This window comes from Marmota marmota, unplaced genomic scaffold, assembly GCF_001458135.2.
Source record: "Marmota marmota marmota unplaced genomic scaffold, marMar, whole genome shotgun sequence".
In the NCBI taxonomy this organism is placed as follows: Eukaryota; Metazoa; Chordata; class Mammalia; order Rodentia; family Sciuridae; genus Marmota; species Marmota marmota.
In genome coordinates this window covers 57,159,339-57,179,489 of record NW_025999968.1, presented here as the reverse complement: position 1 = coordinate 57,179,489, position 20,151 = coordinate 57,159,339, and the positions used below count along the sequence as shown (strand labels likewise).

The window sequence follows — 20,151 nt, the reverse complement described above, 5'->3', positions numbered from 1 at the left end:
TAGGCCTAACTTAGCAACTGGAAATCACACTGTCTACAATTTTAGAAAATAAGGCAGAGTACAGTAAATTAGATGTCAATTGTGAAACAAATGGTTACAAATATATTCTTAGGTATTCTAAGAATCATCTGATGTTACAAGACCCACAGCTAAGTAGAAGTGAATTAAAGGGAACAACCATCATCTTCAGTTCACTAAATATGACACCTGGTGGCAGCACCACTAAAATGCAAGGATAATATATTAACTAACATTTATGTATGATGTGTCAAAATGCATTATATTGTCATGTATAACTAATTGGAAAAAATAAGAAATTAAAAAAACTAACTAAAACAAAAACATCATAGATTGCAAGATGCATGGTAATTTATAGATATCTAAAACAAAGTATAAGTCAGGATGTAACACTACCACCATTTATTCAATTAAATGGATATACTCTAAGTATCAGGAAGAAGTCTTTGGATATAAAACAACTGCGAAAACAAATGTAAACATTTTAAAGCCTCACTTTCACAGATTTTGATTTTGGGGGGGTGGAGGGGTACCAGGGACTAAACCTAGGGTTGCTTAACCACCAAGCCACATCCCCAGCCATTTTTAATATTTTATCAGAGACAGGGTCTTACTGAGTTGCTGAGGCTGGGTTTGAACTCTTGATCTTCCTGCCCCAGCCTCCCAAGTTGCTGGGATTACAGGTGTACACCACTACACCAGGCTGAAATTCTTGCTAGTTAGATCTAAATTGGGAATCCAAAATCTATCAAACGACCCTCTGGTTAGTTCATATCCTTGAAAAATCACAAATTGTTCATGCCCAATAGTTTTCTTACATATTTTACCAACTTTATTAAAAAGAAAAAAAAATTTACTGCAATTATGACTTCTGTTCACAGCTGTGGTGCTGTTAATTAACCATGGCTTCACTATATGCCCAGGCTGTGAAAAATAAAGGTCAAACTGCCGCAGTCTGGCTAGGAGGAAGGTTGGACATCTGCGCCTCCGCCAGAGCAGTACTAACTCCAGAGATGGGAGTTCAAATCATTCCCACAGGGGTAAAAAGACCTCTCCCCAAAGGAACAGTAGGCTTATTATTGGGATGCAGCTCTTCTACTCTAAAAGGACTTATGATATAAGTCCTGGGGTAATTGATCCCGATTATGAAGGTGAAATAAAAATTACAGCCAGTTCTCCAAAGGGTATATCAGTAATTTCACCAGGAGATAGAATAGCACAGTTACTAATAATACCCAGCCTACATGATAAATTTTCCAGTCGTACTGTAGAAAGAGGTTCCAAGGGATTAGGCTCCACAGGTGTAGATTGGGCTATGCTTTCTTTAAATTTAGATTCTCGCCCCATGCTAAAACTAAATATTCAAGGACATGAATTTAATGGGCTACTGGATACAGGTGCAGACCTTAGCATCATCTCTCGTCAAGAATGGCCAAAACATTGGCCATTACAACAAGCCACTCAAACGCTTCGAGGCCTAGGAGTGGCGACTAATCCCCATAGAAGTGCAATGGTATTAGATTGGAAGGATCCTGAAGGATGTGAAGGAACTATACAGCCATATGTATTGGATCATCTTCCCGTAAATTTATGGGGACGAGATGTCCTAGATCAATTAGGTTTGACATTAACAAATAACATCAACCAAAATGCACCCACTATTATGACTAGACAAGCTTTTAGGAAAGGAAAAAGATTCGAAAAACAAGAACAAGATATAGCAGCACCAATACAAATAGATCAAGGAACGGACAGACATGGGTTGGATTTTCAGAAAGGGCCACTGAGACAATAAAAATTACTTGGAAATCAGAAAGACCAGTATGGATTCCTCAGTAGCCCCTGACTAAAGAAAAGATACAAGCAGCACATGACCTGGTCAAACAACAATTAGCGGAAGGACATATGCAACCTTCTGTATCTCCCCGTATGGGCCACCAAATGCCGCAGTCTGGCTGGGCACAATTCAGGAGCCACTTGTCAAAAGAAACGAACTTTATTTTTAGAACCATACACGCCAAACAAAACAACTCCTCTGGAAAAACCTCAGAGCCCAACTGCCACCACCGGCTTCCCACAAGCCTCTCAACCTTCCCCCAATGAGCAGCTCCATGGTCTGAAAGGGCAGGGAAACAGCCCAATGAGCATCACCGCAGAGGAGCCAATCAGTTGGCAGCTAGAAGTTGCTGGGGCCGCTGTGAGCCAATCATCAGCTGGCAGCTGGAAGTTTGCTGGCAGCTGGAAGTTTGCTGGGGCCCCTTTGGCTGTGGCTCTCAACATCAAACATATTGATTCTAGTATTGGAACAAAACATAGTGATTTGGTCAGCTGTATCCAAATGCACGCATACAGTTTTTTGGGGGGTTTTTTTAAATGAAGCTGGAAAGAGAATCCTGATGATTAACCAAACACATTGGTCCATATAGATAGTTCAGGTCAAACTTCTGAACGAAATATCTATAAATTAATAAAAATGTTGACTATTAACACTGAAGTCAAAAGATTATAAAACAATAGAGAAAAGTGGGGGAGGGAAGATGGAAGAAAACGCCACAAAAACTGAATCCCTATTTTACCCGTTTTCCATCTTTGGTCTTCTTTAAGTTCCAAGTGCCATCTGGCAACTTCTCAAAGAACTTTCTTGCTTTTGGTGCTTGGTCAAGAATATGAGCAGGTGGAATACCCAGAACTTCCACTATTTTATTCATCTGATCTACCTGTATTAAAAATAAATAAATAAATTATATATTTTTTACTGTTCATCCTACTTCTTCTCATCAATTCATTCATAAATATATAAACAGCATCTCCTATCTGTCAGGTACTAAATATATAATAATGACCAAACAGAATCAAATTCTCTACCCTCCTGGAGCCAAACACTTCACAGCAGGGAAGGGAGGCAATTAACAAACACATGAATTTGTAATTTGTAGTGTGTTAAGTGTCCTAGATACAATGAACAATAAGAAAGGATGGATGTTTTAATTTCCGTTTTTGGAGAGTTTTAAGTAATCAATAAAAATCTCACAGGTGAATAAAGTGTGGATCCAATAAAAGTTTTATAGTATTTTTTTAAAGTACAGACTCATTCATCAAATACCAAGTGTCTACTATCTGCTAGAAACTATGCTCAGTAATAGAATATATCAATAAACAGACAAAATATTTCAAAAAGAAGTCTATATTTCAGTGGGGAGAGACTAACAATGAACAAATCACTATCCCTCAGCATCCTTGGGGGATTGGTTCCAGGCAGGGAAGCCCTATCCCCACCCTGGCTACTCAAATCCATGCATGCTTAAATCACTTAAATAAATGATACAGTATTTGCATAGAAACTATGCATATCCTCCCATATACTTGAAATCACCTCTAGGTTACATATGATTCCTAATATAGTGTAAATGTTTTATGCAGTATAAATAGTTATACTGTATCCTCTAAGGAAATGTGTCATGAAAAAAAGCCTATACATGTTCAGTACAGACACAATTTTTTCCCAGATAATTTTGACCTGCAGTTAGTTGAATCCAAGGATATGAACCTACAAATAGGAAGGCTCTCAGTAATTAAATAAGTTCTATCAGATGATGATAAGCAGTATAGAGGAAATTAAAAAGGAATAGGAAGAAGGGGTGCTGCAACTTTGAACAGAGTATTACACAAGATTTCACTGAAAAGGTGATGTGAGCTCACTAATTTATAGTTGGTGAGGGAAGGAGCCAAGTACTACCTGAAAGAAAGACTTTCAGGCCTGGAGGAACAAACGAGAAGAGCCTGACATGGGCCTGTGGTTGGTATTTTCAAGGGACAACAGAGAAGGCTGTGTGCTGGACCAGAGAATGGGGGGGAGAGGGAGGGGAGAAAAGATAGTGCAGAGATAACTATATCAGAAGGATGTGTGAATGCTTCAAAGGACTCTGGTGTTTTTCAAGTGATCCTCATAGTATTTAAGCCCCGCAAAGTTACTAATTCACAGGGTACTATTACTTATACTATAACAAAAACAAATCCTATAGTAGTTGCTGCCATGGAAGAGCTCACTAGCTGAAGTTGAAATAAGTTAAACAGAGAGATAGAAAGGAGGAGTTTCTGACATTACCATTAACAACTATAAAATCTAGTACAAGTCACTTGTCTTTTGCCTTTTTTATTTGTAAGTGAATATTCTGATCAAGATCCACAATGATCAACTTTTATTTAGAACTAACAAATATTACTCCACAAGTAGATAGTTTTAAAACAAATGAAGGTTCAATTCTTCTGACTGCAGTAGTCTTTGCTTCTCCCTTGCACTCCCAGCTACTGCTTCTGACTTCCAAAAATCCTCCTAGGAACACAGACTAAAAACCCAGGCACCACAGACTTGTAGATTCTATAGCCCTAGACCCTATAATCCTAGTTTACCTTAAATTATTCAGACAGTATATCTATCAACCCTACTGGTCATTATTTTTTTAATTCTATATCAGAGTCTCAAAATTTATAGTAATGTTTACTCCACTTGTCAGGATGGCCCCCATTCCTTCATTATTGTGTTTAAGCTTTCTGTTATTATACTTAAGACCAGTAAAAGTGAACGGGGTGTTATACTTAATTCTTTCTAATCTAATTGATTGTTCTCCTTCATTAGTAGATTAAAATATCCTAATCACCATCTCGTAATTCTAAATTCACCATTATACAACAACTGACAAATAGAGTACAAAAAAAAAAGTTCAAAATTGACCTCACGTTTGAATGACTACACAGGTCCTTACATGTCTTCCCCTGAAAAAAACTTTCAGATTACACTGCCATGGATGAAAACAGAATCATAACTGTTACAAGTAATAAATCATATACCTCATTGGCACCACTGAATAGAGGTTCTCCAGTGTGCATTTCAACCAAAATACACCCAAGGGACCACATGTCGATAGCAAGATCATAAGGCATTCCCAGTAGCACCTCTGGAGACCGATAAAAGCGACTCTGAATATACTGGTATATCTGAAACACATTTCAAAATAGTATTAGTTCAATATGAATTTTGTTTATAATTACGGTCAACAATGGATTAAAAGAAAATTTCAACATTAAACTTTGAATATTGATTAAAGAATTAAACATTTCAAAGGACTGGTTAATCCAAATGTGAAATGTAAAATACATAAAAATTTGACCCTTTCATGTCGTCTACTCCTAAATGGTAATTAAGATAAATCTCAAAACAAATAATCACACCTCATTAGAAAAAAAAAATTTGAACACATTCCCTATCAATTTAGTCCCTCCTGCTATGGTTAGCAACTGGGTTTACCATTACTTTAATAAATTGTATTTAAATCAATCAAAACAATGAATTTCAGCATTAAAAGGTCATATAACTCTCAAATACTATAAAACCTAAAATTCAGACATTTGTACTCCACTGTCTCACAGACAAAATGCTGTTTTAAAAAGATTTAACTGGGAATACTTCTGACTAATAACTTCTTTACCCTGCCCTCTCCACCTCAATTCAAGATTTCTTAGGGAAATAAAATCTTGAAATGCATGATTTCTCTATTATAAATTTATAACTAGATTATTAAAGCAAACAAACTTGTTTAAAGAGAGAAACAAAATTCTAACAAAACTTCTTAACACTTCAGCCATGCAAACTCATGCACTCTCCTGTGACTCCCACTAAGAACTCCAGCCAAGTCTTAAAGAACAATCTCAGGCCTCTGTAGGCAAGTCAAGAATCTTCAGGCATTCTAAGAAGAAAGCCTAACACAAAGAATTGGGAAGAAGTATAGGCTGGTCACTCCTAAATCTGAAAATCCAAAATATTCCAAAATCTTAAACACAGCACACAAAAGTTTAAGATTGTGGAACATTTCAGGTTTCATATTTTTAAATTAGGGTTATGTTCAACTGGTAAAGACTGCAAATATCCCAAAATAAAAAAGACTCTGAAATCTGAAACACTTCTGGTTGCAAGCACTTCAACCTGTACTACACTTCCAAGTTTTTATAAGCTAATAACATTGCTGACCCCCAAGCTCCTTACTATGGAGAGATGGTCTCACCTCACAGCTTATTGCAAGAAAGTCTGTCACCTACCCATCCAAACTTGTTCAAAGAAGTGGTTCTTTCACCTGTCAGTTTAAGCACCAAAATCTCATGAGGAATTTTCCTTGAAATACACTTGCCCTACCTTCTGACTCTGATCAATAGATCCAGGGGGCAGGGCCACACATACCTATCTTGGAAATGACTTCCATGCAATACCAAAAGAGGTGAAGAGTTAAAAACTTACTGAGCTAATGGAATAATGTTAGTTGGCTAAACAGAGATAATACTTTTGATATTAGGACAGAACATTATGAGACTTGGTTTAAATGGGGTGGAGGGGATTTCTAAGTTTAAAATCTACTGAAATTACTCTAAAAATAGGCATGTTTTTCATTCCTAATATACCGTATCCCGTATTAGCTGTGAGTATCTCTTGATTTTTTCAGAGGCATCTGAAACTGCAAATGCTGCTTCCTACTCCAATCTTTAAAAATTACTTCAATACACTATAGCTTCACAGCTGGGCACGGTAGTGGCAGGCTTATTATTCCCAGATACTCTGGAGGCTGAGGCAGGATGATCACAAGTTCAAAGCTAGCCTGGGCAATTTACTAAGACACTGCCTCAAAATAAAAAACTAGGTGAGGCACTAAGCAACTCAATGAGACCCTGTCTTTAAATAAATTACACAACAGGGCGGGGATGTGGCTCAGTGATTTGAATTAATGGAGTTCAATCACTGGTACCAAAACAACAACAACAACAACAAAAAAAAACCTGGAGAAGAAAAGTTGGACAGGACAGGAAATTTCACTAACTTATGGTAGGAAAATTTTGCTTTCCTACATCAGCTACACTTAGTCTGTTTATCACTACAGGCACGTCTGTTTTTAACAGTGTGAAAAAAAACATGTTTGGACATGTGTGAATTTTATTTAAATTATAATTTTGTGGGGAAGAGAAGGAAAAATTTAAACAATTATCAAAACAAATATGTCCAACAACTGTAATTTCTATACTATAGTACCATGACTAATGCAGAGATCGCTGCATTTGTTTTTACCTGGCAGGTTTTTTTTTTTTTAATATTTTTTTTAGCTGTAAATGGATATAATGCCTTTATTTTGTTTGTTTATTTTTATGTGGTGCTGAGGATCGAACCCAGTGCCTCACACATGCTAGGCAAGTGCTCTACCATTGAGCCACAACCTGGCAGTTTTTGAGGGTTAAAAAAAATTAATAATAATCTTGGGATTCAGAGAAATATACTATAGCAAAAATTCAAGACACTGTACTGGAATCCCCCCCAAATTTATACTAAAACCTCTATTTGGGAATATATCTAGAATCACCTAATATTTACTTCTTTTATTTCTTATTCTCTTACTCTTTTAAGTATACATACAGTTTCAAATACATTCACTTTGAAAATTCAGCATCTTCTAATTCAAAGTACTGCTACTCACTTTTTAAAAGAGATCAGTATCAAGGTGACTCAAGTACTACATTTTAAAGATAAATAGCCATACTATAATTGCCTTCAATCTACAAACAAATTATTAACAACATTTCAGTGTCGACCTATTCTGTTATAATTCTATTTTAATTTACAAATTCTGAAATACTTACCCTCTGCCCCAACTGACAAGAACTGCCAAAGTCAACAATCTTGATTGCACTGCGTTTGGGGTTACAAAGAAGGATATTCTCAGGTTTTAGGTCACAGTGAATGATACTAAGTTCTGGAGTCGCAAGGAAAAGCAGTGCAGTGCACATCTGTTGCGCAAATTTTCTTGTGAGGTTCAAAGACACCCCTCGGAAATTGGTGTTCCTTAACAAGTCATAGAGGTTGTAGGACAGCATTTCAAAAACTAAACAGAGATGGTTCCGAAACATAAAGTGGCGTTTCAAATGCACTGAAAGAGAAAAAGTTTAATTTTCAACTATACAAATCCATAAAATGAAAGTAACATATACATACATGTACTCTCAACAATACATGACATGTACTCAACAACACATGACATCACAGTATCAAAATGCAAAGCAAAAACCAGGAAGAGTTTTGGAGATCACCATTCTACATGAACAGTACATTTTACAGTTAAGAAAGATTATCTAAATTGATTTTCTACTAAAAAGGTATAATGTCTATCAATAAATGATATATGGTAAAAAGTATCAGCAAAGTGCCCTGTTTAAACACAAAATCTGTGTTTGCTAGTAATTTTCATAACAACTGTGAAAGTACTTGGTACTTAAAGCAAGAGTTTAAAAATCATGCTTTTGTAAGGAATTGGGAAGTCCATAATCAAGTCATTTGATTATGTTGATGAAACTGATAAAAGGGAAATCTCATGCAAGACTAGAAGGTTTGGAAAAATACCAAAATAAAGCTCAGCCACAAGAAGAAAGTATGAGCAGGACTATGACTGGGGAAATGGTACAGAACACGTAACTTGAAACCACTTAGGTGACCATCTAAGAAGGCTTAATAATCACTAAAATGCTTGAAAAATGGTGCTTAGTTCTTAACACTTTACTTCACATCAGATGAGATTAGAATATTCAATTAAAAAAAGTGCTGCCTTTAGCTATAAACATTCTTACATGTACCACACCAAGTGGATGACAAGGCTACCTTCACTTTGGTCTTATAGTATCACCAAAGCATGTTTCTCTACAAATTTTTCCTGAATAACTGTCAGTATTCAGTATCTGGTCACTACACAGACATTGTGTTTTCCTGGAGATAGCCCTAGGCTGCCTGCCTTCCAACAATGTGCATCAGTATTGCTTTTGATCTAAAATTGGGCTAAGTAACAGTAAAACTTCTACATAGTTTTCATGAGTTTATAGCACTCTCTGACACTGCGAACACACAAAAAAAGAATCCTTAAAAGGTTACATAAAAAGGTGTAACATCTACTTAGTCATTATGGTTCACAGGTCTGAAACTACAAACAACTCCATGACACTTCACAGACATGGCCAATGCATGGATTTTTAATCTCAGGTTAAGCAGTAGCTACCAAAAGGAATACAAAAGATAACTGATGTCAGAATTCCAATGTGATTACAAAAATCCCTTTAAGAAACTCTGCAATTAGAATGTTCCTCCAATGAGAGATCTACTCACTTCCACTTGACCTCCCAATTCATAACTCAATTACTTAGTACCTACAATGTGCTAAGCACTAAAAACACTGTCAAGGAAAGTTCAAACTATTTTTCCAGCTTTTTAAGCTGGTTTTGTGGGAGAATGGAGGTTTGGCAATACTTTGTTCTAGATCCAAATTGAATTTTCTCTTAATTAGACAATGGGAGGTACCAAATAACCCAAATAAGAAGTTATGCTATTTAAGGGAGAGAGAGTTAGGGAAAGAAAAAAAAGGTTTTGTTGTACTATTACACAGTATGTGTATTTCAATATAATTACATGGATTTTGAATGTTTTCACCACAAATAAGTGATAAATGTACAGATATGTTTACTCTGATTTGAACACTACATAATGTATACATTTATCAAAACATCACATAAAGGTACATAATTTTTAGGTGTCAGTTAAAAATTAAAATTATGCTATATGCAGATATTTTCTTAATGTTCAAACAAAGATTTAAAATACTTCCTCATCAGAATAAATTATATTCGAACATCTTAAAATTAAATCATATTATGAAAAAGCAACACAACTTTCAGACACTTTAAATAAAGATACCTCTATTTAAAGTAATCTTTTATTGTTGTTTTCCAATACAGAACCTCATGATTTTTTTTTGAGATCCTTTGCATTTACCGTCTTCTTTTATTATCATCATTATCATCCTTACCCAAAAGTGCATTTACAATAACGAATATATTTATTGGTTATTAAAGTCAGTTTATTAAAAATAAAAGGAGTGAGGAGCAGTGGGCACACCTATAATCCCAGCAGCTCAGGAGGCTGAAGCCTTTTATTAAAATTAAAAAATAATAATAATAAAAAAGGGTTATAGTTATAGTGGTAAAGCACTCTTGGGTTCAATCCCTGGTACCACCACCACCACAACAAAAGGACAGCCCTTATAAGGTACCTAACAAGTTGAGTAGTCTCTCTAGGCCAGCCATGTTTTCTTTCAATAAAGCAGAATTAAAATGTTACAGTTACCAACATTTTTTTCTGCTATTTAAGCAAACATTCAAAATATAATCCTTGAGAGTTAAGGAGGAAGAAGGGATGAGGTATCTACAGAGACCACTTTATTTTAGATAACATCATATATCTGCAAAGGAACCAAGGTAGAAGAAAAAAGTGCATGCTCATATTTTTCTTTTTACGAAAGTGAAAAGAGTTATTTCATAAATGAAATGAAATGACCTTAACTGTCTGAGGCCTTTGCTGGTAACCAGCCATTATTTATTTTTACCATTCTGGGAGAACTACAGAATCATAACACATTCCCATGCCTTTTCTTAATGGTTCCAATTTTAAATGCAGATTAAGACATTGCATTTTTCACTTACAATACAGTGCAATGTTATTTCCCTTTCCTACATCCAAGTATTGACAATGCCCAGAAATTAAATTCAAAACTGCCACAGAATTTGCCACAAATTTGGGTCCTTCAATTCTTTCCTTTGTCAATGCCCCTCCACATGGTGCCAATTTTAAACAGTTTTATTTAAAACACTATAAGTACTATTCTATATCTATAATTTAAATGCTCTACCATCTTCCTTATAGGACTGTCATAATTATTAGAGATGACGGAAGAAAATAATAAGGAATGTGACAGGAGTTTAGTAAGTGGCTACTACCTCTTTTCTGCTATAGTAAATACAACAAATTCTAATGCTGACAAACTGACAAAGTGCCTGAGACCTTGGTCCAGACACTCCAAAAAAGGTTCTACAACAACTAACAAATGGCTTGCATCTAGTTTCTGAGCTAGAATAGAACTACTAGGATGACTGTGGATGAACATTAACTATCAATGCAAAAAAAAAAAGATATAACTTGTAAGTTGTAATTTAAAAAAAAAAAGGTCCTATTCTCATTTGTAATGTCTGGAGTGTACTACTCCCAAAGATTTCAAATTAAGAAACAGATTTATGCTCTCCAAATGAAAGAAAAAATTTTGATCACTTTAAAATAAAAATCAACATGTTCTGATACAAAAATAACCATTGATTCAATTTTCTGGCCTAGAGTAGGTACACTGCATGATTGCCTATTTGTTTACCTATGTAGTATTTCATTTCTGTGTCATGCTTGTTCATGAGCTCAAGAAGTCGCACTTCTATCTGGGCTTGATTTAGAAAAGCTTTCTTGTTCTTTATTATTTTAATGGCAACCCATTCTTGCTCTACCCGATCATATGCCTTTACAACCTAAAAGAGAAGAAAGGTAAGTAATTATTTGCATTAATGTCAACAATTTCACAACAGTTTACATTTTCCCCCAATTGCAAACCTACTGAATTCTCATATAACTGTATATTTTTTTGACCTTCTGAATTAGGAAAGATCCTCTTTCAATTCAGTATTTATAAAAGTTACTCTTTCCCAAAGACTATAACTTTAAGTCCAACTTTTGAACTAAATTTGAATTTTTATATCCTTTTAATATTTCTATATATCTACAAAATGGATAACTTTCTTAACAAAATTAGACTTAACTTTTTTCCTTCTTCAGAAATAAAATTGAGAATATTGACAAATGCTTTGGCTTTTTTTTTTAACCTCTTTTACTGAAAACTATTTCTTCTTACTATAAAACAATTCACCTCACCATTCTTTGAATGAGAAAAACTTGATTTAAATCCCAAGAATATAAATAAAATATTTAAAAATTCTGATGCATCTCAGAGAACAGATAACTTTCTAACTTTATTCTGATACACAAAAACAAAGGTTTATAAAATAATTAATTTATGCTAAGAAAAAAACACAAATTACCAGAGAAGTTCCACCATACGCTAAAAGTTCATACATTCAAAAAGCATGGGGATTGAGGTAGAACTCCAAATGATCTCAATGTGAAGACTGGAACCAGTGATCAGAGATGAACATAGGCTACAAGATCCAAATTGGTTAAGGCTAAATATATTGTAAAATTAAATTATAAATCAGATTTGGAAAGGAATGAACAGTATCTCTGTTTTCACCCAATTTTAAAAGATATTGTCTGTTGTCTTTTTGATCAGATGCTATCTTTGTAAACATGTGATCAAGTAGTATGATAATCTTCTACCTCCCTGAATATACTGAGTGTGGCAAAAATGGTGTAGTTCAGTGTTCAGATCCCTGACAGTCTCAAAGACAAAGGCCAATCTCAGGGGGCCAAGTACTTAATGACTTGACAAATAATTAACTGGTTAAAACTAAAGTAGTAGTTTTCAATCCTGAATTACACATTTAATGGGGAGTTTTAAAAAATATTGATGCCCAAAATTTGGCTCAATTCTGATTTTACCATCAATCCTTTCTTAAAAGCTCCATCAGAAATTTCAATGTGCAATAGGACTCATAACCACCATCTAAAGAAATAGCAAGACACTGAATTTGACAAGGACCTGGCAGAAATTTTAGAGAAAGTATGGCTAAGTCAATATGGAAGACAGTAATTATTCTGACGAGTGATGAATCTTGAACATAAACACTGCATATCTCTGCCTGAGAAATATCAGGATGACGGAGTCTGAGGTCAAACAGGCCCATATTTTCAGATTTACTATGCCTACCTGCTCTGAGGAGCTAGCGGATAAGCAAATTGAGGTGAAGGGGAGGAGCCAAACATATGCGCTGAAAGAATGAATAGGGACAACTAAGTTTAGAGAATATCTATATGCCCACAAATTTCACACTGGATATCACAAAGTTAGAAAAATGTCTTATTGAGAGCAACTGCCGAAATGTTGGTGCCCTTTTCAAAGGAGAGGGCGCGATCTCTACAACTATAAGGTGATTATAGTTCTGGCTAACAGCTGGGCCTCAAGAATGCCGTTCTTTCAGGGACTGCGAAAGAAGCAAAAGCTGCTTCCAACACAGCAGGATTACTTGCATAAAGACAGGCCCCCAAAACACTGAGCCCAACTCAGAAGAAAGAGAGTTTATAAATCAAGGAAAAGTTCCTTCACATTATGGGAAGGAGCACATACACTGTACATGTGTCATCAGAACCTGGTAAGCCACACTGGAGATACAGAAGGCTTTGAATATGCTTATTCATTTTTCCTTATGTGTGTAAACAGTTTAGGTTTTTGGGGGGTTTACACTTCTGCCTGTTAATGGCTTACAGTATACTTTTGACCATGGAATGGTTACATTGGATAGAATTTTTCCCCTCAGGCTAAAAAGGAGAATATAATTTGCTCTCAGGTCAGGGCAGGAACAGAGAAGTAAGCACACACATATTCCATAATTTAAAACACATACACATGCACAATTCAAGAAGTCTTTAATTTAAACTCTCAGTCTAGCCTTGTCAGTGAAAAGTCAGAAGTAGCTGAATCTCAGGTTAATATTTAACTCACCATGCAAGGACTATACCTCAAACAAAACAGCACTATGACTCAGAGAACCAAGAGGATTTACTAAGTGAAGAGTAGCCAGGGAAACATAGAAAGTTTTATACAAGGAGGAGGAGGAGGATGGGAATGAGCTCTTGAATCTGGATGCAACAGATCCAAGAGACATGTTTTTAGAGTTTTGTGCTCTGTAATGGAGCTGGGTGTTCAACTAAGAAGGGGAGAGTTATGGGAGAAAAGAACAGGTTGGGAATAAAAAGGAAAAACACAGGTCCCCAGGAACTACCCCAATCAGAGCACGGGTAATGCTGGTGCCCTAAGGACTAGAAAAGGACATCTTGAAGCTTATCTGCCCACTCAGAGAGGCCTAATACAATTAGGAAATGAGGTGGGAGGAAAACCCAGAGCACAACACGAGCCTCCAGAAAAGGGAAGATGCCTGCTATTTCTTGAAAATGGTAGTTCTTTTCTCCTTGAAGAAATTAAAACAGACAGAAATGCAAACATCTCTAATACACATAATGAACGATCCACAGACTATATAAAGCCCATACAAAAGAGGTAATATACTTATTTTTAAAAATATCTCTTAGCTATTAAAATTAACCACTTAGTCATAAGTTTAAAAAAAAATAGTAGCCAAAGATATGAAGTTAAAAAAAAAAAATCCTAATGGAGTTTTTATAGAGGATGAAGTTTTCTTGTCTTTGGAGATCTATGATCATCTAGATACTCAGATATCCATTATTAAAATCTATTTACAAATATTTTAAAAATGTGCTTTTGAGGAAAGGGTGAAATAGTATAATTCACAAATAATTTCCAATTAATGAAATTCAGCATTTTTCATTCAATTACCTGTCCAAAGGAACCTTTGCCTATCAAGGAGTCAATTTCGTAACGATCCATCCACTTTTCTCCGTTTTTTACAATATAATCATAGTTGTCATCATCATAACCATCATTGTAAACCTTCCGCTCCTTCTTATGACTGGAATCGTCTCCCTGACCCTGTTGGTGTCTCCGCTTCTTTTTTGCATAGTAAACCTGAAATGAGAATAAACAGTGTTATGACAAATCTATAAGGAAATTGATGAATTTTTTTCTTTATAACATAAAAAATAAAAGAATTTTCTGCAGTTGACATTTGAATTAGAAAATAATGTTGATGCAACCAATGGAAAAATGCCTACAGTGAAATTTACTATATAGTTGGGTTGTTGGTATATTTTATAAACAGGAGATGTTAAATGATTGGTCCAGAGTATCCTATTCAAGAAGAATATAAATATTTATTTAATAAATTAGGGTAAAATTTATATAAAATGAGATGGCACCGATCTTAAAAATATAGTATGAGGAATTGTGACAAATACATACACTGATATAAACAACAAATGCCAAATGAAATAAATTTCATCTTCTTCAAGTTCAAATTCCCTTATATGTCCAAGTCAATGCCAACTTTATATTTTGTGTTCTAGGCAAAAAAAGACTAAAAAATGGAAGTATAAATGTTTTACTAAAATCACCCAGTTTTTAATCTGATGATAATCTAATAATTATTGAAAAACAGCCAACCCACCCAACCCTCACTTCCCACTAAATTCCTAAACATATACTTAATCACAGGCTAAGTTATTTTTCTTAACACCTATATTATCTTATAATATATTATATTATCTTATAATATAGTTTCCAAAGATTGATAAAAATAAGATAAATTAGATTAACAGTCCAAGTAATTGGTAACTAACTTTGAAGACATTATAAATTGCATTCCATAGAACAGATGAAAAAGTCTAGTTTACAAGGTGACATTTAAAAACAAGTTTCAACAAAGCTACAATAAAGAACAGTTAAACTATAATTTTATTAACAACTTATCAGAAAGAAACAAACTAGCTATCAACACACTGTTAGAAACCATTTATGAGATATTTTTCAGATAATCACAAGCTAGTACAGTCCATCCTTTATGTACAAAATCTAAGAACTGTTCCTCATTGAGTTAATTCTAAATTTATCTGACCACAATGTCATAGTAATATAATAATACTGGCAATAAACAGGACCAAATTGCTATAAATTTTGCATATTTAAAAATACAGACATTTGTAGTTAAGTGGCTCTAAAATGGGAGGGGCATAAGTCTTTGATCAGAAAGGATGAAGGATTCCCCATTAAAGAGGAAAGAAAGCATGGGATCTTCTTCTCTTCTCCAGAAAAGATCACTTAATAATAGATCAAATAAAGTACACCAAATGCCTGTAACTGGGGGTTAAATATATCTCAGAGCTTCTCAACACCAAGAGCAAAAGTTACAGATAAATCAAAATTTAAGCAAAAGTCAAATATATGTCTATTTTTATACAATCAGTATTCACCTTCTTTGTTTTGGGAGAGAGTTATTATAGAAAAACTCAACATATTAAATACAATTTTGAAAAAGGGGAAGTGATCCACAACTTTCTTTGATGTTTGCATTCCTTGTTAATATCTTTTCTTTTACATAACTGTAATTATATATCTATAAATCATTCATTTACTGTTCTTCATAAAAATTATAACATGACAACCACTGGGAATAAAACAAGTTTAGGATATTTAAACAAGCACAAAATAACTTTCTTCCCTTGATCTATTGCAAGACAGATGCTAATATAACAACAAAAAAAAAAAATCAATGATCTTACCTCATTAATATGCTTATATGTTTTGATCAAGTCAACAGAAAGTTTTCTCAGGGGAGCAGTTGCTGGATCACGGAAGGTTTGGGGCATCCGCCTCTGTAACATGACAATATCAGGCATCACCTTAAATAGAAAAGACTAGCACTTTAACTATTCTGCACGGGTGTAATTCCCTCTTCTGTAACCTGTATATCTGTTTTGAAAAAGATATCTACATTACAAGATTACACATTCTCTCTCAAAGTTTTCTCTTTCATCTGGAATACAATGAAGACACAACCACTGGAACAAATAAATTAAATAGAAGATGGAATGCCCAGCTGCCCAAGGTTTTTTTAATGTGTTCCCCACATTTAAATGGTGAATTATAGACATACCCCTGGATCCAGGAGAGACACAGGAATGCTGCTCAAGAGGGCTTCTCTAAAACAATGAGCCCAAAGCAAAATTTGTTCAGAATTATTCCTAAGATGAGCTGGTTTATAATTGGCTCGCAAAGACAAACCCAATCATTGGAGGCAACCTATAGCTTCCAAGATACGATTTCAAGACCCTGGTGGTACCAAAAAGAATTGGTAGCAACGCCTCCCTGCCTCCAACTGTTGGAAAGTGCTCTAGAAGCACAGCTCTAACCACCACCAGACCCTTTTCCCTGACAAGTACCTGCTCCAGAGCAAGGCTGAAATGTTCATTCATTTCCTTAACACAAGGAAATAAAATATGCCATCCACATTAAATACCTCCCATTTTACCCTCACATTTCCTTTTCCCTTCACTCAATCCTAATCCGTGGCTCCCTTCAGCATTCTCTAGGTTATAAGAAGTTCAACTTTGAGTTTCCTGCTAAAAATTTTCACTAAATTATTGACAGGATAATGCAGGAGCATGGACCCTCTCTACACATATCCATGAGGGCTGCAACTAGCACACCAATGCTACTGGACTGCTCTTCGAGCACCAATCACCCGCCAAAGGTCTTCCACAGAGCTTCTTGCAATCAACAAATCCTCAAAGCCAGTTGGTCAAATCAAGGTACCTATAGTCATTACCACTCACTCATCCTTGTGTTCCTGACTTCTCTTATAGACATTTATGCCAGGGGAAATTTATTTGAGTCAAAAGCCCTAACAAAGCCCCTCTCAAAGGACATTTGAGTTAATCTGAGGGGCAACAGAAAATACATCATACCAAGGCCTCATAGAAACATCTGGAGTCTTGGTATACTTATTATTCTAACCCACACAAATGAAAAAGAAGGAAAAGTTATAATTATAGGTGAAACAAAAATTATCCCCATCCCTGTGGTCTGTAAAGATGGAGTTACTACTATCCACTCACTGCATTTACTGAAGCATACTTTCTCATAAACCAATATTAAAAGTTTCTTCTGCAGGTATACTCAAACTCTCAAATTGTTATCCAGATGGTAAATTTGCTGAATTACTGAATTAATTTCTCTCAAGACCTTCTCCCTTTTTAAGTTCCAAATAAGGTGGGGTGGGGAGAAGGAATCTCAGTGGCTAAACTATTTGTCTGAAGTGATCATCAGAATTAACAAGTTCTGAATTAATTTTCAAAAAATAGATTGCTTTTTAAAAAATATAAACAGTAGTAGCTGGGCACATGATTCCATCCATGGTACAGTATTTGTCTAGCATACAAGGTCCTGGGTTCAATCCCCAGTACTGGGGGGAAAAAATACACACATACACACACACACCACACAAATGTACATGCAGTAGATAAAACTAAATTCACATAGTAACATTCCTTGGGGGCTTAATTTACTAAATAGAAAATATTGGTAATAAACATGTCAATTCTTTTTATGTGAATGAAAGCTATAAACAGTAATAAAAGAAGTTCCAAAGAACATAATTTTGTGTTTTTTTTTTTTTTTTTAAATTTTAAGTTCATGGACCCCCGCCGCCATGGAGGTAATCTAATCAGCAAACCTCTTCTTGAACTGCTATAGTGCAGCCTCAATGTGAAATTTCAAAAAGTATAAACCAGTGAAATGCTTCATTACCAGTAAAATTAACACTAGCACAAAGTATACTATTCACAAAGCAAACTAAATAACTTGATAGTAAAATAATAAATATAATACAGTATTTACAAAATACTGTTTTAACATGCATATTTTTTACATGTCTGATATAATCTTCTCAACAATCTCATGAGAGTAAGTGCTATTGCCATGACCATTTTACAAATTAGAAACTTGAGATTCCAATGACACAAAGCCAGTTAAGAATATAGCCCAGGGTGAGGGGGTTGAAAAATACAGCTAGGAAGCTGGGTGTAGTGGCACCACCTATAATCCTAGGCTAAGGCAAGAGGATCACAGAATTGAGGCCAGAATCAGCAGCAATTTAGCAAGAACCTTATCAACTTTGCAAGATTATCTCAAAATAAAAAAATAAAATACAAAGGACAAGGGGTGTACCTCAGTGGTAAAGTATCCCAGGGTTCAATCCCCAGTAACTGTGGTGGTGGTGGTGGTAGTAGTAGTAGTACTGCTAGGTTGAGAGCTGAGGTGGTCAATACCTAACTCAGGGTCTTAACACCAACAGTGGGCCAGGAGCTCTCTGTCAATTTTAGGTCTTTTTTATACCCTTTTAGCTGAGACATTTTTAGGTTATTTTTGGGCAAAATAATTGTGGCATGCATGAAATAAGCATGAGCAATTATTAAAATGCATTAAAAAACCTTGCCTGTTCACAATTCCACTGGTTATTTCAAACATCTGAAAAACGAATTAGTAACCACATCTAGGAATAATTATTGCTCACTCAAAACATCAAAATGGTCAATCAAGAAAACTTTAAAAAATATGGTACAGTCCAAGCTATCCAAGAGGCTCACAAAAAAAGGAACTCGACTGTGAGTCCAACCTGAGTCAACATAGTGAGAACCCTTCTCAAGGGAACAAATAAGAAAATGGAAAAAAGAAAGTACAGTACATACATGAAGTCAAACACATAACTATGAGCTAATAATCAAATTTCTGCACTCAATATTGATATTCTGTGTGCTTCACTTCACAGACTATCAATAACCTTTACGACCACCATTCAAACTCTGCCCATAAGGCCAAGTCAACAAGTTGGTTCTTAGTACCTTATTTTTCTTATCTACTTCTGACAATAAGTTACTATTTTAGGAGCACTTGTATATAAAAAACAGAAAGCTTTCTGAAACAAGCATACACACACACATACACAATTGGCCTCAGACTACAGCATATAATTCAGTGCTTCAAAAAGAACCTTGTACCGAGGTGCTCAAAATACACTGGAAGAACACATTGATTTTTACTTTCTATTTTGCCATTAAGTACAAATGAAGAATCAGAAGACACACAGTTACACAGGTATACTAAGCCCTAAGGCCAGCCCTGCAGATCTGATGCCTTCTCCTAACTTCCTGTTTCTCATATCCACAGTGCCAAGAGAATGGAGAGGAATGCAGCAAGTGCTCCTCCCCACTTCCACAGCTGAAAGCAAGATAATGGTATTCAAAGAACCCAAGAGCTTGCCTAGCTGCATGTGTTGCCCCTTTTGAAAGGGGAGTAACCTGAAGAAAGGAAAGTGGGTGAAATGTCATAATACTGCCTCTCAGCTATCTGGCTCTGGGAACTGGAAACATCTTAACCACAACGCGTGCCCCTTCCCTTCCTACAGATCACTCAACAGAAGAAGTTTGCATCTCCTGCTTAAACTAATTCTAAGAGCTAAAATGACCATTAACTGAAAAGATTATTTTCCCCTGAAAAGATTCCACAGTGCAAGATCTAGGACTTTAGTCAAAAAATTGTTTATTAGTGTAACAATACCTATTTTATTTACATTTACCTCGTATTTTCATATGCAATTCTG

General features: G+C 35.2%; 1 protein-coding gene across 5 annotated transcripts in view; it reads right to left on the bottom strand.

The window, feature by feature from the left end:
- The window catches only part of Dyrk1a (dual specificity tyrosine phosphorylation regulated kinase 1A), a 132,921-nt gene that overhangs the window by 17,814 nt on the left and 94,956 nt on the right, over positions 1 to 20,151 (bottom strand). For 4 of the 5 annotated variants that reach the window (XM_048803675.1, XM_048803677.1, XM_048803676.1 and 1 more), the window contains 6 exons: positions 16,274 to 16,393; positions 14,436 to 14,624; positions 11,292 to 11,439; positions 7,693 to 7,979; positions 4,867 to 5,013; positions 2,595 to 2,735 (listed from right to left, as the gene is read on the bottom strand). In XM_048803675.1, coding sequence (XP_048659632.1) covers positions 2,595 to 2,735; positions 4,867 to 5,013; positions 7,693 to 7,979; positions 11,292 to 11,439; positions 14,436 to 14,624; positions 16,274 to 16,393 — 1,032 coding nt within the window. The remainder of the gene's footprint in view (positions 1 to 2,594; positions 2,736 to 4,866; positions 5,014 to 7,692; positions 7,980 to 11,291; positions 11,440 to 14,435; positions 14,625 to 16,273; positions 16,394 to 20,151) is intronic. The other variant, XM_015478775.2, reaches the window with a different exon arrangement.